Source organism: Mangifera indica, chromosome 18 (assembly GCF_011075055.1).
Source record: "Mangifera indica cultivar Alphonso chromosome 18, CATAS_Mindica_2.1, whole genome shotgun sequence".
Taxonomy (NCBI): Eukaryota; Viridiplantae; Streptophyta; class Magnoliopsida; order Sapindales; family Anacardiaceae; genus Mangifera; species Mangifera indica.
In genome coordinates this window covers 12,889,487-12,908,647 of record NC_058154.1, presented here as the reverse complement: position 1 = coordinate 12,908,647, position 19,161 = coordinate 12,889,487, and the positions used below count along the sequence as shown (strand labels likewise).

General features: G+C 33.1%; 5 protein-coding genes across 13 annotated transcripts; 1 reads left to right on the top strand and 4 right to left on the bottom strand.

The window, feature by feature from the left end:
- Positions 1 to 725: 725 nt before the first annotated feature.
- On the bottom strand, positions 726 to 3,824 carry LOC123202014 (calcineurin B-like protein 3). 5 transcript variants are annotated; one of them, XM_044617715.1, is made up of 11 exons: positions 3,593 to 3,753; positions 3,175 to 3,253; positions 2,927 to 3,081; positions 2,521 to 2,603; positions 2,279 to 2,338; positions 2,070 to 2,178; positions 1,810 to 1,862; positions 1,624 to 1,704; positions 1,404 to 1,516; positions 1,227 to 1,295; positions 726 to 1,090 (listed from the first exon to the last, which is right to left on the bottom strand). In XM_044617715.1, the coding sequence occupies exons 3-10, from the start codon at positions 3,048 to 3,050 to the stop codon at positions 1,238 to 1,240; spliced, it is 681 nt and encodes a 226-aa protein (XP_044473650.1). In that variant the 5' UTR covers positions 3,051 to 3,081; positions 3,175 to 3,253; positions 3,593 to 3,753; the 3' UTR covers positions 726 to 1,090; positions 1,227 to 1,237. The 5 variants fall into 5 exon arrangements, with proteins under 5 accessions (XP_044473650.1, XP_044473651.1, XP_044473652.1 ...); XM_044617716.1 differs by lacking the exon at positions 3,593 to 3,753 and adding an exon at positions 3,762 to 3,824 and having other exon boundaries at positions 994 to 1,295; XM_044617717.1 differs by having other exon boundaries at positions 994 to 1,295; positions 3,644 to 3,770.
- Positions 3,825 to 5,241: 1,417 nt separating this feature from the next.
- Positions 5,242 to 7,763, bottom strand: LOC123202017 (protein YELLOW LEAF 1, choloroplastic-like). 4 transcript variants are annotated; one of them, XM_044617724.1, is made up of 5 exons: positions 7,608 to 7,763; positions 7,086 to 7,171; positions 6,476 to 6,639; positions 5,719 to 5,776; positions 5,242 to 5,627 (listed from the first exon to the last, which is right to left on the bottom strand). In XM_044617724.1, the coding sequence occupies exons 2-5, from the start codon at positions 7,135 to 7,137 to the stop codon at positions 5,440 to 5,442; spliced, it is 462 nt and encodes a 153-aa protein (XP_044473659.1). In that variant the 5' UTR covers positions 7,138 to 7,171; positions 7,608 to 7,763; the 3' UTR covers positions 5,242 to 5,439. The 4 variants fall into 4 exon arrangements, with proteins under 4 accessions (XP_044473659.1, XP_044473661.1, XP_044473660.1 ...); XM_044617726.1 differs by having other exon boundaries at positions 6,476 to 6,633; positions 7,608 to 7,762; XM_044617725.1 differs by having other exon boundaries at positions 7,475 to 7,614.
- Positions 7,764 to 8,813: 1,050 nt separating this feature from the next.
- Positions 8,814 to 10,046, bottom strand: LOC123202500. The gene is made up of 2 exons (XM_044618461.1): positions 9,859 to 10,046; positions 8,814 to 9,428 (listed from the first exon to the last, which is right to left on the bottom strand). The coding sequence occupies exons 1-2, from the start codon at positions 9,864 to 9,866 to the stop codon at positions 9,083 to 9,085; spliced, it is 354 nt and encodes a 117-aa protein (XP_044474396.1). The 5' UTR covers positions 9,867 to 10,046; the 3' UTR covers positions 8,814 to 9,082.
- An 826-nt stretch (positions 10,047 to 10,872) lies between these two features.
- LOC123201532 (farnesyl pyrophosphate synthase 1-like) lies at positions 10,873 to 14,365 on the bottom strand. 2 transcript variants are annotated; one of them, XM_044617086.1, is made up of 13 exons: positions 14,038 to 14,362; positions 13,632 to 13,682; positions 13,077 to 13,101; positions 12,799 to 12,914; positions 12,597 to 12,683; positions 12,389 to 12,505; positions 12,209 to 12,297; positions 12,059 to 12,110; positions 11,775 to 11,870; positions 11,626 to 11,670; positions 11,439 to 11,528; positions 11,280 to 11,351; positions 10,873 to 11,136 (listed from the first exon to the last, which is right to left on the bottom strand). In XM_044617086.1, exons 3-13 carry the CDS (start codon positions 13,099 to 13,101, stop codon positions 11,008 to 11,010), a joined length of 918 nt encoding a protein of 305 aa, XP_044473021.1. In that variant the 5' UTR covers positions 13,632 to 13,682; positions 14,038 to 14,362; the 3' UTR covers positions 10,873 to 11,007. The 2 variants fall into 2 exon arrangements, with proteins under 2 accessions (XP_044473021.1, XP_044473020.1); XM_044617085.1 differs by lacking the exon at positions 13,632 to 13,682 and having other exon boundaries at positions 14,038 to 14,365.
- Positions 14,366 to 16,654: 2,289 nt separating this feature from the next.
- On the top strand, positions 16,655 to 19,149 carry LOC123202086 (protein CWC15 homolog). The gene is made up of 8 exons (XM_044617812.1): positions 16,655 to 16,793; positions 16,918 to 17,077; positions 17,611 to 17,717; positions 17,855 to 17,896; positions 17,977 to 18,064; positions 18,226 to 18,319; positions 18,486 to 18,586; positions 18,690 to 19,149. The coding sequence occupies exons 2-8, from the start codon at positions 16,947 to 16,949 to the stop codon at positions 18,811 to 18,813; spliced, it is 687 nt and encodes a 228-aa protein (XP_044473747.1). The 5' UTR covers positions 16,655 to 16,793; positions 16,918 to 16,946; the 3' UTR covers positions 18,814 to 19,149.
- The last annotated feature ends 12 nt before the right edge of the window (positions 19,150 to 19,161 follow it).

Genomic DNA, 19,161 nt, shown 5'->3' with positions numbered 1-19,161 from the left:
CGATGTATTATATATATTCTGTGATACAATACATGTGAAAAATGATACATATTATAAAATGTATCAAATTAATATAAAATAATAAGTATATCATATAATACAATACATATTTTTGATACAAAATGTAATCTAAACTAGAACAAACTAAACTATAATTTTTAAGCGATTCAATTTTGTTTTACAACTTTAACCAAATTATGCGTATGTTTATCCAATCAGATTTAAATAAACATCAACAATCCAAGCAAAATTGTGATAAGTGGTATATAATACATACTCTCTATCAAATAGGGTTAGATTCAAAGTAAACTTATTTGGGCTTGAAATGAGTTTTATTTGGACGAGCCCGAACCAAGCTTCTTTTAAACAAACTCGAATACAAACGCAAGTCTAAATTTTAAGCAAAAAAACAAACACGAACTCGAACCTGAACATGGGTTGAGCGAGTCAAGCTTGACTCGAGAGCCACTTACTCAAATGAAAAAAAAAATTTAATTTAGAATAAACGACATCATTTATTCTTTAAAATATGAGCCTGAAACTGAACTTTTGAACTTGAAATGCGAGCCCAAGTCAAAACACACGAGCCCGAACACTAAAATTATGAAATAAACCTAACACGAATATGTGTTTAACGAACTCGGTGAGCTCAAGCTTGAGCTCATCGAAAATGAATTGAGCCCTATTTAAACTCGGTTCAGCCTGTATCCAACCCTACTACCAAATGATAAAAAAAATGTATAATCATTCTTGCAATTGTAAAATTTTATATGACAATTTAATCAAATTGATCTAATAGTTGAAGCACAACCCAACAGGTCGATCCAAACTAATGCTTAACCGCAAGTCCATCCAATCCAATAACTAAATAAACTTTAAATCTCAACCGAACCAAACTGATCACCAAGTCCCAATTGAACCAGTTTGACTAGTTGGTCCGAATTTTATGACACAGAAAAGGAGTTCGATGTCCATACCTTAATAAAGTTTAAATGAACCCAAAATGTCAAATAATCTCAACAAAACAATCTTGAATGTGCATTAGTCCGTTGAAACCCCAAACACCCAGAAGGAAACAAAATACTTGTATCTGAAAATTAATACGTGCAATCGAAAATCAATTAAAAAAAAAACAAAACAACCAATACAATGCACAAACTCTCTCAAAGGCTCTTGCACTTATGAGACAGCCATAAATAAAACATAATTAAACATCAAATTTTGACCTTGACGGCATTCAGGTATCCTCAACCCGCGAATGGAACACAAAACTTGGAAACGTTGTCGTGATGTCCCTGCTCAAGAAAAAAGAAAGATACATTATTATTCCCCATTTGCCAAAAACTTCTATCAGTATTTCACTAGATGCAATGAGCACACACACGGACTAATGAACAACTCACTTGAGATATTGAAGGGTCATATTCTTCAGAAGGGATGGATGTCGTAAAACAAGGCTTCTCCACTCTTCTTTGTCGATCTTCCCGTCATGTTTTGTATCTGCTTCTTCAAAGGTCTGTAAACAAAGCTTAAAATTTAATAATTTAAATCTGATCCATACTAAGCACAGTAGAGTTATCAGGAACTCAAAAAAATTGAAATCAAGTCGAGATGCACACCTACCTTGTCGATAATACTTTCTATAACATCATCTGAAAGGTTCATACCAGATTCAGCAAGTGTAGCTACTACCATTTGCTTCACCTTTTTGAGAGAAAAATAAATTTAAAAAAAAAGCTGAATTTTCTACAAGGAAAATAAGAAAAATCTATTGATAATGCACAATGGAGATGGTGAAGCTGTATTTACCTCCTGCCTCTCAATAAAACCTTGCTGCTTGAGATCATACAGTTGAAATGAAACTGCATTGTGATATCAAACAGTTAACAGAGAAACAAAAAATACCAACAAACATATAATTGGACAATGACATATCAAATTTAGAAATGAATGTCCTACTAAGCGCTCAATTTTCATAAATATGAGTTTCATGCCTACCAAGTTACCGTTACGCCTCAAAACCTTAAAAAAATTACAATGAGAAAAATATTGATTGATTCTGAACGTACACTCAATTTTATCATCAATAGGGGCATTTGGATGGAAAACAGACAGAGCACGAGCAAACTCTTCAAAACCTAGTATCCCGTTGTGTTTTGTATCAAACAAGTCAAAAACCTGCAATCAATTAGGAATAAGATTACAGTGAAACACAGGAAGTTCCGGAACTTTATTAACGCATGTTCAACATAAGTGATGAGATCAAAATCAAAAGTACCCGATCAGCAAACAAACTCTCCTTTTTGTTTGTCTTGAATAACGCTAACTGGAACTCCTCCTGTAACAGGGTAATATAGGTACAAATTCAAAAATCTACAAGATAGATAATGGGAAAATTATCATCTGTGTGAGTAAAGAAATCTATGTAGAAAGAGTCACTAACCATACATGAAGAAAGTTGACTACAAAGATTTTCAAGCCCTAACATAAAACAAAAGTCATATTAAGAATCAAACAAACCTTGTTAATCAACCCATCATCAATCACAGCACTGCTGATCTTCTTAAACAGTTCATAAAGTGCCTCGATTTCACTTACACTAACTGCATCCATGTGAGCAGAAAAACAATCTTTACTAATGAGAACAAAACAGTGGACAATTGGTGCAATTGAACATGTTTAATATGTTAATAGCTCATTTGTGATATATTTACATGTTTGTGTCCTAAACCTTGTTTAAAATACACAAAGTCAAACAATATACACTACCAAACAAAGGATAAAACACATTCTCATAATGTTATAGACAGAGAAAAATGAGTAATACTATGTACACTTATAATAAGTATATCAAATCATACGGTGATACATTATCATTAATACTTATTCGTATAGTCTCATTGAAGAAAAAAAGTTGGTGGCATACACACTGTCTCTCTAGCTAGAACTTCAGGATCTTCAAGGCCTCTTGACTGTTTGTACAAATCAAGGTCACAACACCGCAACAGGGAAGCACATACATGCTTAAATCCATCTATGCACTGCAACATGATAGTTTCTGCACATCAAAACACTCCATACCTATACAAATATTTAAAAAAACAAATAAGTAACACTTATTATAAAATCTACAATAAATTAATGGATTCCTATTTATAACGAGAACAGAAGAACCTTTTAATCATTTCCTGCTTCGCCTCACCCAAAACCAACTCCCTAAATTTCTTTAAACCTGTAAGTCTCAACACTTTATCTGCATTCACAAATTAAACCAATAATCCATCACTGCCCCACACAAAAACGTATTCAGAGCATCAAAATCCAACACAATTTTGTCAGCACATACTACAAACATACGAAAAAAGACAAATAGATACTCAAAATCAGTAGCAAAACCGACTCAGTATATATCTATTAATAACTAAAACCCGAAAATATACAAATGATTCAAGAATGAAGTTTGTTCCTTTCAACAATTATCACCAGCTGTTTCAGCCAAATATACCAATCAATCACTACAAAACAAAATTTCAGTAAATTAACGAAGAAAAAAATCGACCGAAGATCCAAAAAATTAGCGAACAAAACTAACCAAAGCAGATAAACAAGCGAACAGATCTAGCAATAAGAAGGAATAGACAACCGCGAAAAGCGTAGCGATCCGCTCGGTTTCCGTGAAAAGGAGGAGAAATTGACGTTTAAAGATAATTTTTCTTTCTGTTTCTCGAGAAACAAACAGATGGGTCGGAGTTATTCGTTACCTTTATATAGAGAGGCAAGGGCCGCATGGCCACTGATGAGGACAGAGTGGAAATTATGGAAAAAAATTAAAAAAAAGGCCAAAGGACTATTTCCCACCCAAAGTGTTCTCCTTTATGAAGTTCTCGTCTTTAACTTTGAAAATCTCATAGATGATTAAAGTTAACGAAATTCTAATCCATTAAAATTTTATTTTATCTTCTCCAAACCCTAAAAAATAACCGTTTCTCTCATAAGTCAAGTTTAAAAAAATAATATTTTTTCTTCTAGGGTTTAGTTTTCAAACTTTAACTTCATCTCTAACTTCATTGTCGATGTCTCTTCCTCTCGATGCTTTCTCTCTCTTTGTGATCTTTCTCCTCTCACTTAAACGTCTGATCAACATCAAATTACGCTAGGGAGATGAAGACAAAATCTTCGTCTTCCCCAATTTCATTCAATATTGATTAGATGTCTAAATAAAAAGAGAGAAATCGTCGAAGAGAGAGAAAACTTTGAGAAGAAGAGATCGCTGACAATAGGACTAGAGATAACATTGGAGTTTAAAAATAAACTCTAGAAAAAAAAAAGCCATTTTTTAAAGTTTGGTTTATAAGAGAAATAGTTAATTTTTAGAATTTAGAGGAGTAAAAAAATAAATTTTAAGTTTATTTTTAATATTACATATGAAATGATAATTTTATTTTAAAAATAAATAATATTAATAATTTATAATTAAATAAATAAAACGAAGTAAAAATGTATGAAAAGAGATATTTTGGGTGGGATAAATCCTTTGGCGTTAAGAAAACAATTTTGTATTTATTTGATTCCCTTGTCAATGAAGAAAAGAAAGCATGGACGTTGATGGACGATGAAGACGGATTTGACCTTGGCCTTCATCCTGATTTTGAAGCAGATACGACGCCGTATTCACGGGGCGGATTTTGTAACCGCGTCGAGGCTGTTCCTTTCTATGTTTCTTATCTCAGCTCAAGTGACAAAACATAACAAAAGGAAGGGCAAATTCAAACAAAACCAGTTCTAGCTTGAATCTACATTTAACTAAAACAAATTAAATTTTAATTTAACAACTCAATTTGTATCGGACTTACTTATTCCTCTAATAATATTGATTATCCTTTGGTTACATTAATCACATAGTCTGCTTGAACAAGCTCTAATTTAGGAACTTCAGAAAAGTTCCAACATAGTTGTTAATAGAAGTGAAACTTCTATGGGAATGCTAACGAAACTTCACCACGAAACAATATCATTATATAAGAAAAAGAATCATTTGAATCCAAACAAAAATAGTAAAAACAAAAACGAAGAATAGCTGGCAGAGGCCAACTCCGATGCTACAGGGTAAAAGAGTTCGAGCCAAACAACAATCCAAGCTCCAACAGCTTGAATCAAATTCATTCCCAGCTGTGGGTACAATAATTTGCTTGATAATTATTTTGGAGCACTAATGGCTGAGGTATGAAGAAAACTACCGCATTAAAATTACATGCTAGAAAAATTTTCTAGGCATGAACACCAGCTCTCAATTTTTATTGAAGAACGATAAGTAGAAAAGTCAATTCCAAGGACTAACTTTGTCATGTAGCAGACGTAATTGTTAATGTCATGAAAGAATACAGCATCAGAAACTAAATCTGTAGCCTGAATTAAGTTTCAAAATTTATAAACCTTTTCTTATCTCCTGCGATTGTCCTGGTAATTCTCCTCGCTTTCTTTATCCTTTAAAAACCCTAAAAAAGCAAGAAAACCAAAGAGAAAGAATCCCCCTGACCAATTGCCTCCACCACCACCTCCACCACCCCCACCACCATCATCATCTCGGGGTGGAAATCCAGTCCCACCATCATCCAGTTTCGGTGATGCTGAAAATCAGTTTACCAATACCAATTAGGATAACTGGGAAAAAAAAAACTGATAAAATACTAAAACTTTTGAAAGAATAATAGCTATTACCAGGAGCGTTGGTGATCGTTATCGTTGGCGCCTGCTTGGTTACGGTTTGTGTCTGCCCCTGCAATAATGAGGAAAAAGAAATCAAGACCTTGAGATCAACCTTCAACTAGTTTCTACACCAACTCTTCCTTCTTGCAAAGCTTGTTTTATACAATTCTTTTAATTTCCATTCGTCAGCTACTTTTGGAGGAGCAATATTAGTAGCTATAGTTCTCCATTTTCTAACCCACTTTTGTCAAGGGTAGATTCGATCCAAGCTAACTCAAATCATATCCACAACTCGTATTCAAACAAGTCTATTTTAAACTGTAGCTCTAACTCAACAACTCGGCTCAAAATCAACTCGTTCTTTCAACTATTGACACTGTTTCAACAATATTGTTCACCCCACCTGTGGCGCTCTAATGACACTGTGCACTAACTTGAACATGCATGAGCTCGAGTTGGGCATTATAGCCTTGATAGAAGCTCAAGCCGGTCCCAAGCTAGGTTCATATTGAAGCCCCCCTAGTCTTTGTTAATAGACTGACACATTAAAGCAACTAGTGCAAAAGATCATATTTCTGAATTATCTGCAACCTTAATACTGACTGACAACTAACAAAACAAACCAACTTCCAATAATCCAAATTCTAGTTTAAACAAGGAAAGTCTGAAGAATTATTTGATCCATAACAATTTCGGTTTAAGAAATAAAATCTATCAACTTAGGTAACAGAAAAAGGACATTAAAGTAGAAGTAACAAATAGAACCTACCGAAGCAGAAGCATATGCTACAGCAGACCGTATTCTTCTTTTATCAATAGGTTGTAATTGCAAGCCAAACCCAACTGGAGCAACGGCAGGTTGAAATTGTGCAGAAATCCTTGCCGGACGACATTTAGAAAGATTAACTTGCTCTTTACACCAATTCCCTGAATCTCATGAACCACAAAACAATAAATAATGTTGTCAACACTGCACATAAACAAAAAGCTGTGTTTGGATGTGTCATGCAGAAATTCCATTCTTCTGCTCTATTTCAACATAAATATCAATTTCTCAAAAAATAAAAATGCAATAAAAAATATCATCGAATCTTTGTGGCCAACGGTACCACCTAAACACACATTGACACAGTGTTATAAAAATTCCCAACTCACAATCTGCCCAGTAATTTACTGTACATTCTTGCAACGCTAATGAACAAATATAAATATGTTGCAAAGAACAAAAATACAAGAGTGTAATCTCTCTTCACCTATCTATCTATCCATCTATGAGTCTGTCGATCACATCCATCCACATAAACACACACAAAAATATTCCATCTATGTATGTATCTATCTATCTATCTATATATACACATTCACACACAAAAATCTACCTGGAATCAACAAAGGTGATGTAGCAATACAAGCTGAATTCAACACATGCATCTTGAATGTGATGGAATGTGATGGAGATGATCACCTGAAAACAAGTTCAAATAAAATCATGATTTGTTGAACAAAATGATATATTTCAACCAAATTACTCAAGTTTATAAATTGGATTTACAGCCAAACCCATTAAAAGAAGAAATAATTTTTATCAATCATTGAATCAAAACCCTCAATTGAACAACGCAAATAATATAAAATCAAACCCTAATCATAATTTTTTATTAAGGAACAATAGTAATCAACATAGAATGATTAATTCCAGAACAAAAAAAAAAAAAGCTTCTCCACCAAAATTACATAAACGACAGATTGGACTGAAATTGGGATATACTTTTTGTGTTTCTTGGATTGCAAAAGACGTGGAAACCAAAAAGTTCGAATTTCCGTCAATTTGTGGCCTTTTCTCGGGAAACAAACAGGGTAAAACGAACCCAAAACAAACCAGAAAGAGATAAAGACCGTACCTTTGTGAATAATGAAACTCGGATCACACGGGAATGGGAATATATTCTGGAGCTAGCTGTTTTGGAGTTTATTGTGCCAACAAGGCGATGAAGACGATGACCGGATGATATGGTGCGATGTGATGACAGGTTGAAAACGAATGCGTTTTGATATGGCAGGTATAATCAAACGACACCGTTTGGATTATTACTTAACGACGACGTCTATAAAAGTTTTACTTGGACAAATTATATGTAATCTAAAATAAAATAATTATGTCATTGTAATAGGGTTGGACTCATTGCCTATTTGGACCTAAATTTGAGCTCCAATCGAACAAATTAAATTAAAATTAAATATCACATTTATCTTTAAATTAATTAAATTTGAATTTTAACTTATTTGATATTATATTAATTTTGAGTTAATATTTTTGGATTTAAATTATTTTTAAATTAACTTTTTTGAATTCAAATTGATTTTAATTAGTTCTATTTTATTCAAATCGATCTCAAACCAATTTTTTTATATTTAAATTGATCTCAAAAGATTTTTTTGGATTTAAAAAAAAAAACCAACAATAAAGAAATTTCCCCATCTAAGATTTGAGCTAAATATACTATGACATAAATAAACATTTTTTCACACAAAACTTTAATTGATAAAAGAGTAAAAATACCATTTTGTGTCTCACATAATAGGAGGAAATGTGTCATTGGAATGTTTTGTCACTTATTATCTTCAGTTTTATATTGATATGAGCATCTATTCATGACAGGTCGTCGCACAATTATCATATTAATTGTAAAACCATTAAGAGTTTTGTTTTAATTGATTACTTTCGTCACTAACAAGATTGTACAATTTAAAATCCCTATTCCATTTCACAAATTGTCATCTACCATGTCCCATATACAACCATGAACATGACAACCGTCATAGTCACAAAGAAATTAGTATTAGAGTTGATTTCATACTAATCAAGTTTAAATATAGATTAATTATACTTCAGTTCGAATCTTATATGATAGTTAAAGTTTGAATTCAAGCTCAAACTTATTCAAATTGATCAGAGGTTATTGATAGTTTGAATAGTTATATGTATTAAAAAATAAATAGTATTACTAGCATAATAAACAATATTGTCAAAAGGAAATTCGAGCTAAACTACCAAATTAAAGTTCTAGCTCAAATTTAGTTTAGTGCAATTCAAACACCAATTCAACTTAACTAACTCGATTCGGATCTAACTTTAATATACACATAAATAAGATGAAATAACCAAAGGTTCTTAATCTCCCTTCAACATGCTTGACATGTAAAGTGACAACAACAATGAACAATGGAAGCACCATTGGCAAACAGTACAAGATCATCACTGACAGATTCCACCTGCTCTCTAATGTTCATGTAACTTATCAGCAATCACCACACACACAGACACACCACACAATCAAATTATATAGTAATTTAAAAATCAATGAATCAGAATTAATCAATCATGAGCTAGGCTTGTTTTGGTGGCTCCAAGTAGGGAAAGATTGGAGCCAACTGAGCCTCCTCTAGGCATTCCAGGCGCTCTATGGAGGCGGCATCGGAAAGAGCCGACGTGGGTGGTGGGCGAGCAAAGGCACCGTGTACTCGAAGACTTTGTGAGGTCCCTGTGCGAGCGAGGTGAGCTGTGGAAGGATGATTGTCTTTGTCTCTTGATATCCTCCAAGTTCATCGATGGAACTGATATTTGTGGAGCTGTCTTCTTAAGAGCTATGGCAATTCCGCCAGGTGATTGCTGAGCCTGAGCCTCACGCTCGTTCATGATGCTTTCTGTGTTCAAAGCTTGGCTGTAAAAAACATTACAAGACGTAAAGATTTCATGCAGAATATGTCAAGATTTATGTCTTTAGAGGATCATAATATCATATATGATCATTTTAACATACTGATTTTCTGGTTTATAGGATATATACATATGTTCTTAATCTAATGTTTTTAGATCTGAATTGGATCTTGATCTTCGATCGACTAGTTTAAACTGGTAATGTTAATATGGTGTTAGCAATATAATTAAAATTTTACATATGACAAATTTATCACCCTACAAACAAATGTAGATTCGAACCCCACGTCTAATTAAAATATATCAAATAAAAATTATAACAATATTATGAAACAACATGAAGTGAAGCCAACAAGATGGTTTCTGGTTCAATGGCTAAAATGAGTTTGAACCATCCGATCTGGGTCGAGAACAACAAAAAGTTGAAGGATTACCTCATCATTCTCCAAGTGCAGAAATTGCAGGCAGAAATGAATCTCTATGCTTGTTTCTTTCTTTCTAATATTGTAGTGTACAAGAATGCAAAGGGAAATAAGAGCTAGCCCTGAACCTGAATATAAAAAAAAATATGTATGTTGGAACCTTTGCAGAGGGCAAAAATTCAATAGAATTGCAAAAATCACTCAAACTTAGATATGTCAAAGAAATCCATAACAGTTTGCAGTTCTAAATATGTGGAGACAGACACCCATCAACAAATTTCAGCCATTCTTTTTTTTTTTTCCCATAATTTATGAATAAAATATGGATGAGACAAATGTCCTTGCTGACTTGTCATGACTATGTAAATAGTATGAGTAAACTAATAGTTTCAATTCTCATGTTAATTTTCAATCATAGTCATGACTGGATTCGATGTTAATCGAATCTAAACAAGGGTAATTTGGTATCGATTTGAATTTAAAAGAGTTTATTCAATACTGATGAGTTAAGATTTAAACTCAATCTGAAAATGAGTTAATTTGAATTTAATTTAAGTCAGTTTAAATTCAACATGTTTTCATTCTTGACTAGTGATTCGAACTCAAAATGAAGTTTGAACAATTCGAATTGAATTCAACCTTTAATCTTATATTAATTTTCAATCATGATCAAGGTAGGATTTGATACTGCTCAAGCCCAAACAAGTCTCGTTTTATCAAAAATTGATTTTTTTTGTGATTTTTTACTTTTTTCTCTCATATCTAAATCACTCAATCACATATTGTTTTATAGACAAGTTAATAAAACATGTTTGTATATATATAAGTATTACTCAATGAAACTATGTACATTTATAATGAGTACTTATAATAAGATATCACTATATGATTGAATGATTTTGAATTAAAATTAAAGTAACACCCAATCGTATAGTGATATATCATCATTAACATCTAAATTGATACTCATTTTAAGTACTTCTGACAACTCATTTATCCTCTTCTGAAATGAAAAATGGAAGGAGATTGAGAACCAAAAGTAACTCAAATGTTCATTGAAAAAAAAAAAATCCACACTTAAATTCTCTTACATTTAAAGGCAATATGCCAAAAGAAAGAAAATCCAACAGCTACTCTCCTATTCCTTGTTGATTGACTGATCTATTTCTGCCTCTTGTAAATCTTGGCTAAAAATGACTTCAACAAAGCTTGAATGGCCTCACTGGGATGAGCTTCAATGGACTTTATTAACTTTTCATAACTCTCGCTCTCGTACTCTGTGAATGCACCCTGCAAAAATACCCCGAAATATGTTTGAGCATCAGGCATACACCTTTGATCACAATGTAAGGTAACGCAGCAGCCTTCTTGATCGTGCCAGTGAAAACCTGAACTTGTGTTTATGTTTATAGAAAGGAGGTGTGAAGACAAACCTGAAGATCAATAATATTGTAAAGCTCTTTCACTTTCGCAATACAGGCCGGATCTGCTTTCCCATAATTCTCCTGGGAAACAAAATGTGCAGTGTTAAGTCCTTTAACAATAATACATGAGTACAATAAAATGCCGAGAGGACGGAGATTTTTTCTCACAATTAACAATTGCTTTTGTTCTTCATCACAACATTCCATCGCTTTCACAACCAACCAAGAGCACTTAAAATCTTCAATATCAGTTCCAATCTGATAGTATGAAAGCCTACTGTTAGGTCATCGGACTCTTTATTAATATATGTGAAACACAATTAAGCACATTACCACAAGCTAAGCTGTACATTACCTTACCGATCATTTCCGGAGTGCCGAAACAATCTAGATAATCATCCTACAAAAATACCAAGAATTTAGGCACCACCAAGTAAAAACATCTCAAATCTTGGTTACTTTTCACTGCCTATGGGGAAAATGAAGAAGATGGTTTTGCATTACCTGTACTTGAAAATAGATTCCCATTTCGATAAGGATGTTCTTAACGTCCATATGATCATTGAGATTCTTGCCTGCCATAAGTAATGCACAAGCAACCTGGAAGAATTGAGAGATCAGAAGCAACAAAGGTCAAATCCTGGTAAACAAGTATTTCACAAAGAGTTTACACAAAATAAAACTTCAGTTGAAAGCCTATTAAAAGGGAGTTTGTAAACTTAAAAAGGAAAAAGAAAAAAATAGAAACCAGCAGCAGAAGCAATGAAAACATGAGGAGATTTTCTTACTGGAAGGTAGAAAGAGTAATAAGCAGTTTTGTACTGAACTATGCGGCGATGACTACACAGGAAAACACCGATATAATGCATTAAAACATAAATGGATAACATTTTTTTCAGTAAAACGAATTTAAAACACATCACAACATTGTTACTTACAGTGCTGATGAGTACTTTGTTAGATCTTTCTCTCCCTCAATTGTCGAAATTAGGTCAATCATTTGTCCTGAAGCTGTTTGAAACTCAACCTGTACAAGCATGATTCATGCCAATGCGGAAAAAAAGGTTACATCTAAAACGAATAAGCTTTGATCTATAGCCAATGAAATGACAATCTACCTCATTAAATAAATCCAACAAGTCCACATAATAAGGCTTTCCCTTAAAATACTTCTTCAGAATTCTGGGGATATGATTGCGAAGTACTATGCCATCATTTACAGCAATGATACCAATCTGTGATAGGAATAACACAAGTTAAAAAATTTCAAAGCAACAAGATGCTGACCAGCACCAGAAAAATCTCAAGTTCAAATCAATTTATAACCTGTGGAAGTCTGAACCAGCAAGGGTGACCACGGCGAGTATGAGAGCCATCCATGATGTCATCAAGAACAAGAAAGTATGCTTGAAGCTGCAAGAATAAATGTCAAGATGGGTTATGCCATCACTGCAAGTAAAAGAAACGACCTCAATAGCAATTATCCTAATTTATGACAGTAGAAAACAAGAACTGACTATAGCCATACCCATTCGATGCACCAGCCAAGTGCGGATGAAAGTAAAACTTCATCATTTGTTAGCTCTATCCCTTCTTTCAGTAACTTATAGCTGTCAACAACAGATAGCCCTCGGTTCAACTTTCCTGTCCAGAATATAATCGATAACAGATGTTAGAATAAGAGGACTGTATATTTTCTTCTCAAAATGAAAGCAGTTCCTCTCCTCGTAGAACAGAATGTCCAGCACTCAAATAAATGAAACAAATAGTTCCTTTAGTGTACAAGATGTGAAAATTCTAACCGACCTCCAGGTACATTGTAATCCAACATCTGCAACAACACATCAGATAGGCATAATCAGAACTTGCAAATGTTCACTATCTAATAAAGAAGGAAGAGACATGTGGGTACCCTGTATTCGAAAACTAAAAAAATCACAACAGAAATGAAAAGAACAGAAGTGTATCCTGTGGCCCATATAATTGAATATTCGAATACCCCTCCTTCTCCAATGCCATTTGGACAGTTCAATCAATCAATCACTTTCCTCCTTGTTGCCTTCTCAACTAACAACTAACATTATGATTTTTTGCAATAATCTTAAACGCAATAGTGGTGTTTTATCTCCCCAACTCACAATCCAAAAGAAAAAAAAAAAATCCTTCTTACCTTCCAGCCACAATTTACTTTGACTAACTGGAAAACAGCAAAAACTTTCAGCTCATTTCTATCATTTTTTTTTAATTAACTTCCACTGTTCTATGTATTGAATTCCACTTCATGAAATATACCAAAAGTTTTTAGTCAACTTTTTACAATACAAATCTATATCATTGAACCAAATCTAGACCGAAGTTTACCTTAAGCAAAATACTGAAGCTTCAACATCAACATTTCTCATTTCATCAGATCTGTAACTTCAAGGCCAGATTTTGAATGAATTATAACCCAGGCACTTGTCAAAAGATGCAAATCAAGCTAAAATATATCCAAATCCAGGGTTCTCAAAAGGGAAAATAAATCATAAAATTCCATCATAAGAGATTACCAAAAATCAAATCTTTCCTATCCTAAGCACTAAGTAATTTGGGAAAATAAAAATCCAATGATTATTGAACAACCATTAAAACCAATATCTGACCAGCTAAAACAAATCAAACAACTACCACAACCAACCCCCCCAAACCAATCCCATTGAGCCAAAAACACTCATTACAACAACAACCACAAAAAAGAAAACCAGGAGAAAACTTGAATGGGGCTTACACGTTCAACCCATTGGCGAGAAACGTCTGTAAATTCAAAGGCTGAGTCATTGAGGACCTCCTCTTTCAAGAGACGGTAAACCTCCAAGAATTTGGACTTCAAATCACTCATCTTGCTGCTGAAATGAGTTGAGTTGTGTTAAAGAAAGAGTGGCTGTGAAGTATTGTTTAGTTTTTTGCCTTACTTATAGGAAGAGTCCTGTACAGTCAGTGAGTTGTCACTCTGCTGTTCCTGCCTAAATTGTTCTGTTCAACTGTATTCTTGCTTCAGAGTTCCAAGGGCTGATTTGTATTTAACTTCTCATTGTGGGTGGGCAAGCTATATTCCCCCCTGCCATGACAAACCAAATAGAATCTAGTGGAGCCCTTTAAGGTAACATTACTTGGCTTGAATAGATTAAATTAATCAAACCGGTTCATATCGAATCTAACGGTTAGAATGGGATAACGATTGTTGACGATGTTCATAATAATCTAATGTAATCCCTCCTACGTTTAAATTATTATAATATTTTAGATTGAGTGACCATCACGCATACGTTTAAATTATTATAATGTTTTAGATAAAGTGATCAACATGCATACGTTTAAATTATTATAATATTTTAGATAAAGTAACCATCACGCATAGATTAACTTATCGATTCTCAAGGAAACACGTTATACATGGTAAAACCAAACAATCCATAATGATATGTAACAAATTTTCCTCGATTTAATGAGTTGTTAAATGTAACCATATAATTTTTGTCTTTTATATTCATACACACAATATATACGCATGATACTTCAACACACTCAAGTCGAAGCTAATCTAGGGTCAAAGATGCATAGACATGCTTTAGTGATTTAATTTGATATCTCTGACAAAAATTTCTACATTCATCACTGATTAGATAATTTTAATAGTTTAAATGGAATGATAACCGTTTTCATGTTTAAAATAATATAATGGTTTAAATAGAGTAACTGTTAATGTAACATTTAGATAAATTTAATTGTTTGAATGAAAAAACGTTATATGTGGCAAGATATGATAGTCAGAACTATCATATATGGTTTTCTTATATGTTTATATATTACGTCTGTGTTTATACATTTACGTTACATATTAAAAAGAAATACTTATTTATTGTTTCATCGAAGTAACATTACCAACATTGAAATGGCTTGATGCGTTTACCAAATCAAGGTTTAATAATCAAATTCAAATGGCTCTTATGTGATACCAATTACGCTAAAATTATCTCTTAATAATTTATTGAGTAAGGCTACATTCTGACATTTATGCTTGTGTTTATACCTATAGTTTAGGTTCAAGTCAAGCTCGAAATTAGGTTTGCTTAAATTCAACGAGCTTTTAAAAAGTCAAACTCAAATTTAGTATGATTTGTTGAGTTTTAATCTGCTTGATTAGTGTAAGATTTTTTAAAGTTTTTTTTTTTTTCCTCATTCAAGTTTAAGTTGAACCCCCATGGCTTAGGACTTGAACTAGACAATTTTTTACACCAAGCTTGAGCTCTGGCCATAACTATTTGTTTTGAGTTTAATAATCACAATTGACCTTCTGTACAAGGAGAAAATGAGTAAATGAAGTTGAAACATATTATGGCATAGTAGATTCTATGTCACACCCAATGTTTGCGGAAATCATAAATCTCATCTCTTAAAATCTTAAATTACAAAATTTACCTAAAATGAAACAATTTTGATGGAAAAAGGAGTATCATACAAGTAAAATTATCAAATTATCCCCAACATTTTTTTGTAAGTTTTATTTTCACCTTAAGAGTCTTTACCGATGATTTGATGTAATTCAATCATAATCATACTAGAAAATGTGTCATTCGATGATTGAAATTGTACTAAGGTGTTATTTTGCTAAATCTCTTCCCCTATGATTCAATTCTAACTAAATTACACATTTTTCTGATTGCAATTTAACTTGAATTAAACCCACAAGGTGCAATAATACGATTAGGCACTAACCATTCTTTTTTAATTTTTCAAAATTTGAGAAATTGAAATAAATATTATACTATGCACTGATAATGTGTGCAAACAATAGTATAAATATTGATATATCATTATATGATTAGATAATTTTTAATTTAGTAAAATTATGTCTACTAATAAGTACTAATTTATGTACTGACAATGACATATTATCATGTGATTAGATAATTATCCAATCATATGATGTCATATCATTTTTAGTATACAAATTACTCATTTGACATTTATCTTAATTTTGTTGAAATCGTCATCAAAATTGAATAAAATAAAATGTATAAATATTTTTTACTATCTTATCTATACAAAATGACGTAATAATATATAATTGATTGATATGAGTATTTAGTATTTTTCTATCTCTTCATCTCTTCAACGATATTGTTCATCCCTAAGCAACCTTTCGATGATACCATTTACTAACTCAAGTGAATTTGAATTGAATATTACAGATTTAATGCAAGCTGAAGCCAGCTAATCCTCGATTTGATTTGAACTCAAAAGTAAAATTTATAACTTAATAATTTCATGACAAGGCCCAGCCCGGCCCATAAATTCAAATGATTGTTTGTTGGTCTAATCTTAACTAATTAGGCCCAATCCAACACAAACAACCCCAAGCCCCATGACCCGATAAGTGGGGTCCGAATCATTCACCGACTCCGGTTCCTCTTATAAGCAAAATTCAATCCTCCTTTCTTTCCTACGCGACCTCGATAGCGGACGAGAACAATTAAATTACAGGTAAAAACACTATCTCCTTTCTGTGTTTTCGTTTAAAATCAATTAGAAACGTATAATATCTCTTGATTCTGTTGATTTTGTTACTTAAAAAAGCGAATTTTGTGCGTTTGTTTGGGTTCCGCAGAGTAATCTAGCTATTGAAATCGAAACGACATGACAACCGCAGCTCGACCGACGTGGGCACCGGCTAAAGGAGGCAACGAACAAGGTGGTACTCGGATTTTCGGGCCGTCTCAGAAATATTCTTCCAGGGACCTTGCAGCTCATACAAACCTAAAGCCTAGGTGAGTAATTAGCAATAACATGATGTATTGATTTTATTTTATTTTTTTTGAAAGAGAAAATCATAATGTTCCCGTTCAGCACAGCCTATGATTATTGATTATGATTTAAAGACAAGTTATTGCTTAAACAGTCGAGGTCGGTGTTTCAGGCTTCTTATTGTTTTTCTTCAGTTTTATAGATTGTAGTAATTTACTTGTTTTAGAGGATGTTTACCTAGTTTGTTAATGCATGGCAATAGTATAGTTTTCTAAACAAAATTCTTAGGAGATAAATATAGAATTTTGGTTGGGGGGTTGACGATGTTTTCAGAGAATATGGTATAATATGTTGAAACGAACTTTGGGAATACTTCTGGTGTATTTAGAAATATTTTTCTTTGCCATAATTGTGTTACAGATGACATTAATCAAGTGAATAGTTGAAACACTTGTTCATTTATGGATGTAAGGAATTGATAATTTTATATATTTGTTTGATGGCGATGTTCAGATTGTGATTTTTTTTTTTTTTTGATTGTTATGTGCTTTTTCAGGAAAGAAGGTCAAGACACTCAGGATGAATTGCAGAAGAGGAACCTCCGATATGAGCTAGAAGAGCGTGAGCGGAGGCATTTCTCATCTAAGGACAAGTCATATGCGGGTAACATTGCTTTGAAAACCTTGATTATTTTGCCAACTTTTTGTTGTCAGTCAATTTTTTGTTTCTGTCTGTACTTCCATTTCTTTGCACTTTGCTAATTATATATTGTTAATTAATCAATTTGCTCATTGTTGCAGATGACAGAGATCGCAGGAAGAGTAACCATCTTCTGTTGGAAGGTGAATAGACCTACATATCTGATTTCTTCAAATGAATGGATTGTTATAAGTGCTTCACTGACTATCTTTGTTGACTGTAGGGAGTAAGAGGGAAACTGAAGACCGTCTGATTCCACGCAATGTAGATGCTGATGACTCTGATGTGGAAGTAAAAACTGATGATGACAGGTTTCTCTCATTCGATATTTCTCTCTTCATCTTTCTTTTTTTAACTGTGCTGGCACTAAACTGAACTGTTCTTATTGTTGTACCTGTTTATTGATTGATGGATCTCTGAAACGAACAATATGTCGTTTATTACTAAATGTTCATGTTATTTTTAATGCTAGTGATGACAATGATGATGACGATGATGACACTGAAGCTCTTTTGGCTGAGCTTGAACAAATTAAGAAGGAAAGGGCAGAAGAGAAACTCCGAAAGGTGAGATATATATTATTCTTTCATTGTGAGCATTTCAAAGATCTACAAGTGTTCTGACTTTGGCTGTTGAAGGCCATACATGTAGCCTTAAAATGAATGTAAACATTCGTATAATTTATGCCTTGAATTTAACTAATAATGATGAATTCACTTAATGCTTCTGCAGGAAAAACAACAGTGGGAAGAAGAGGCTAAAACTAAGGAAGCAGAGCTTCTTCGCGGAAATCCATTGCTGAATAATCCAACTTCATTTAATGTTAAAAGAAGGTTAGTAGCTGCATAGATCTATATTTGTGCTGGTTCTTTAATGAAGTACGGAATCTTTAATGCGTTTAGTGTTCCATCCTCTTATATGCTCTTGATGCTTCAGGTGGGATGATGATGTTGTCTTCAAGAACCAAGCTCGTGGTGAAACCAAGACTCCAAAACGCTTCATCAATGACACTATCAGAAATGACTTCCATAGGAAATTCTTACAAAAATACATGAAGTAACTTCACTACTGAAGTAAAATCTTGGGAAAATGATTTGAAATCGTTTCTTTGTAATTTTAATTGTTGATTGTGCTGGGTCGGATTTTGAGAGTCAACTTGTATTAAGAGTCTGTATGAAGGTGGAAAGAGTTGAATTGCCTTAGTCTGGATAATTGAGGACTACTTTGATTTCTGGAGGTAGTTTTCAGTTCACAATGGTGCCTTCTCTTTCCTGATAGCTTGGTGAATTATATTCCTTTTCTGAAATCTTAAGTTCCAAGAGGCAGCTTATTTATGTATATCAGTTTTACAACTGCAATTAGAGGTGGATTCGATCCCAACTGTTCAAGTTCAAAACACTGTTTAGTT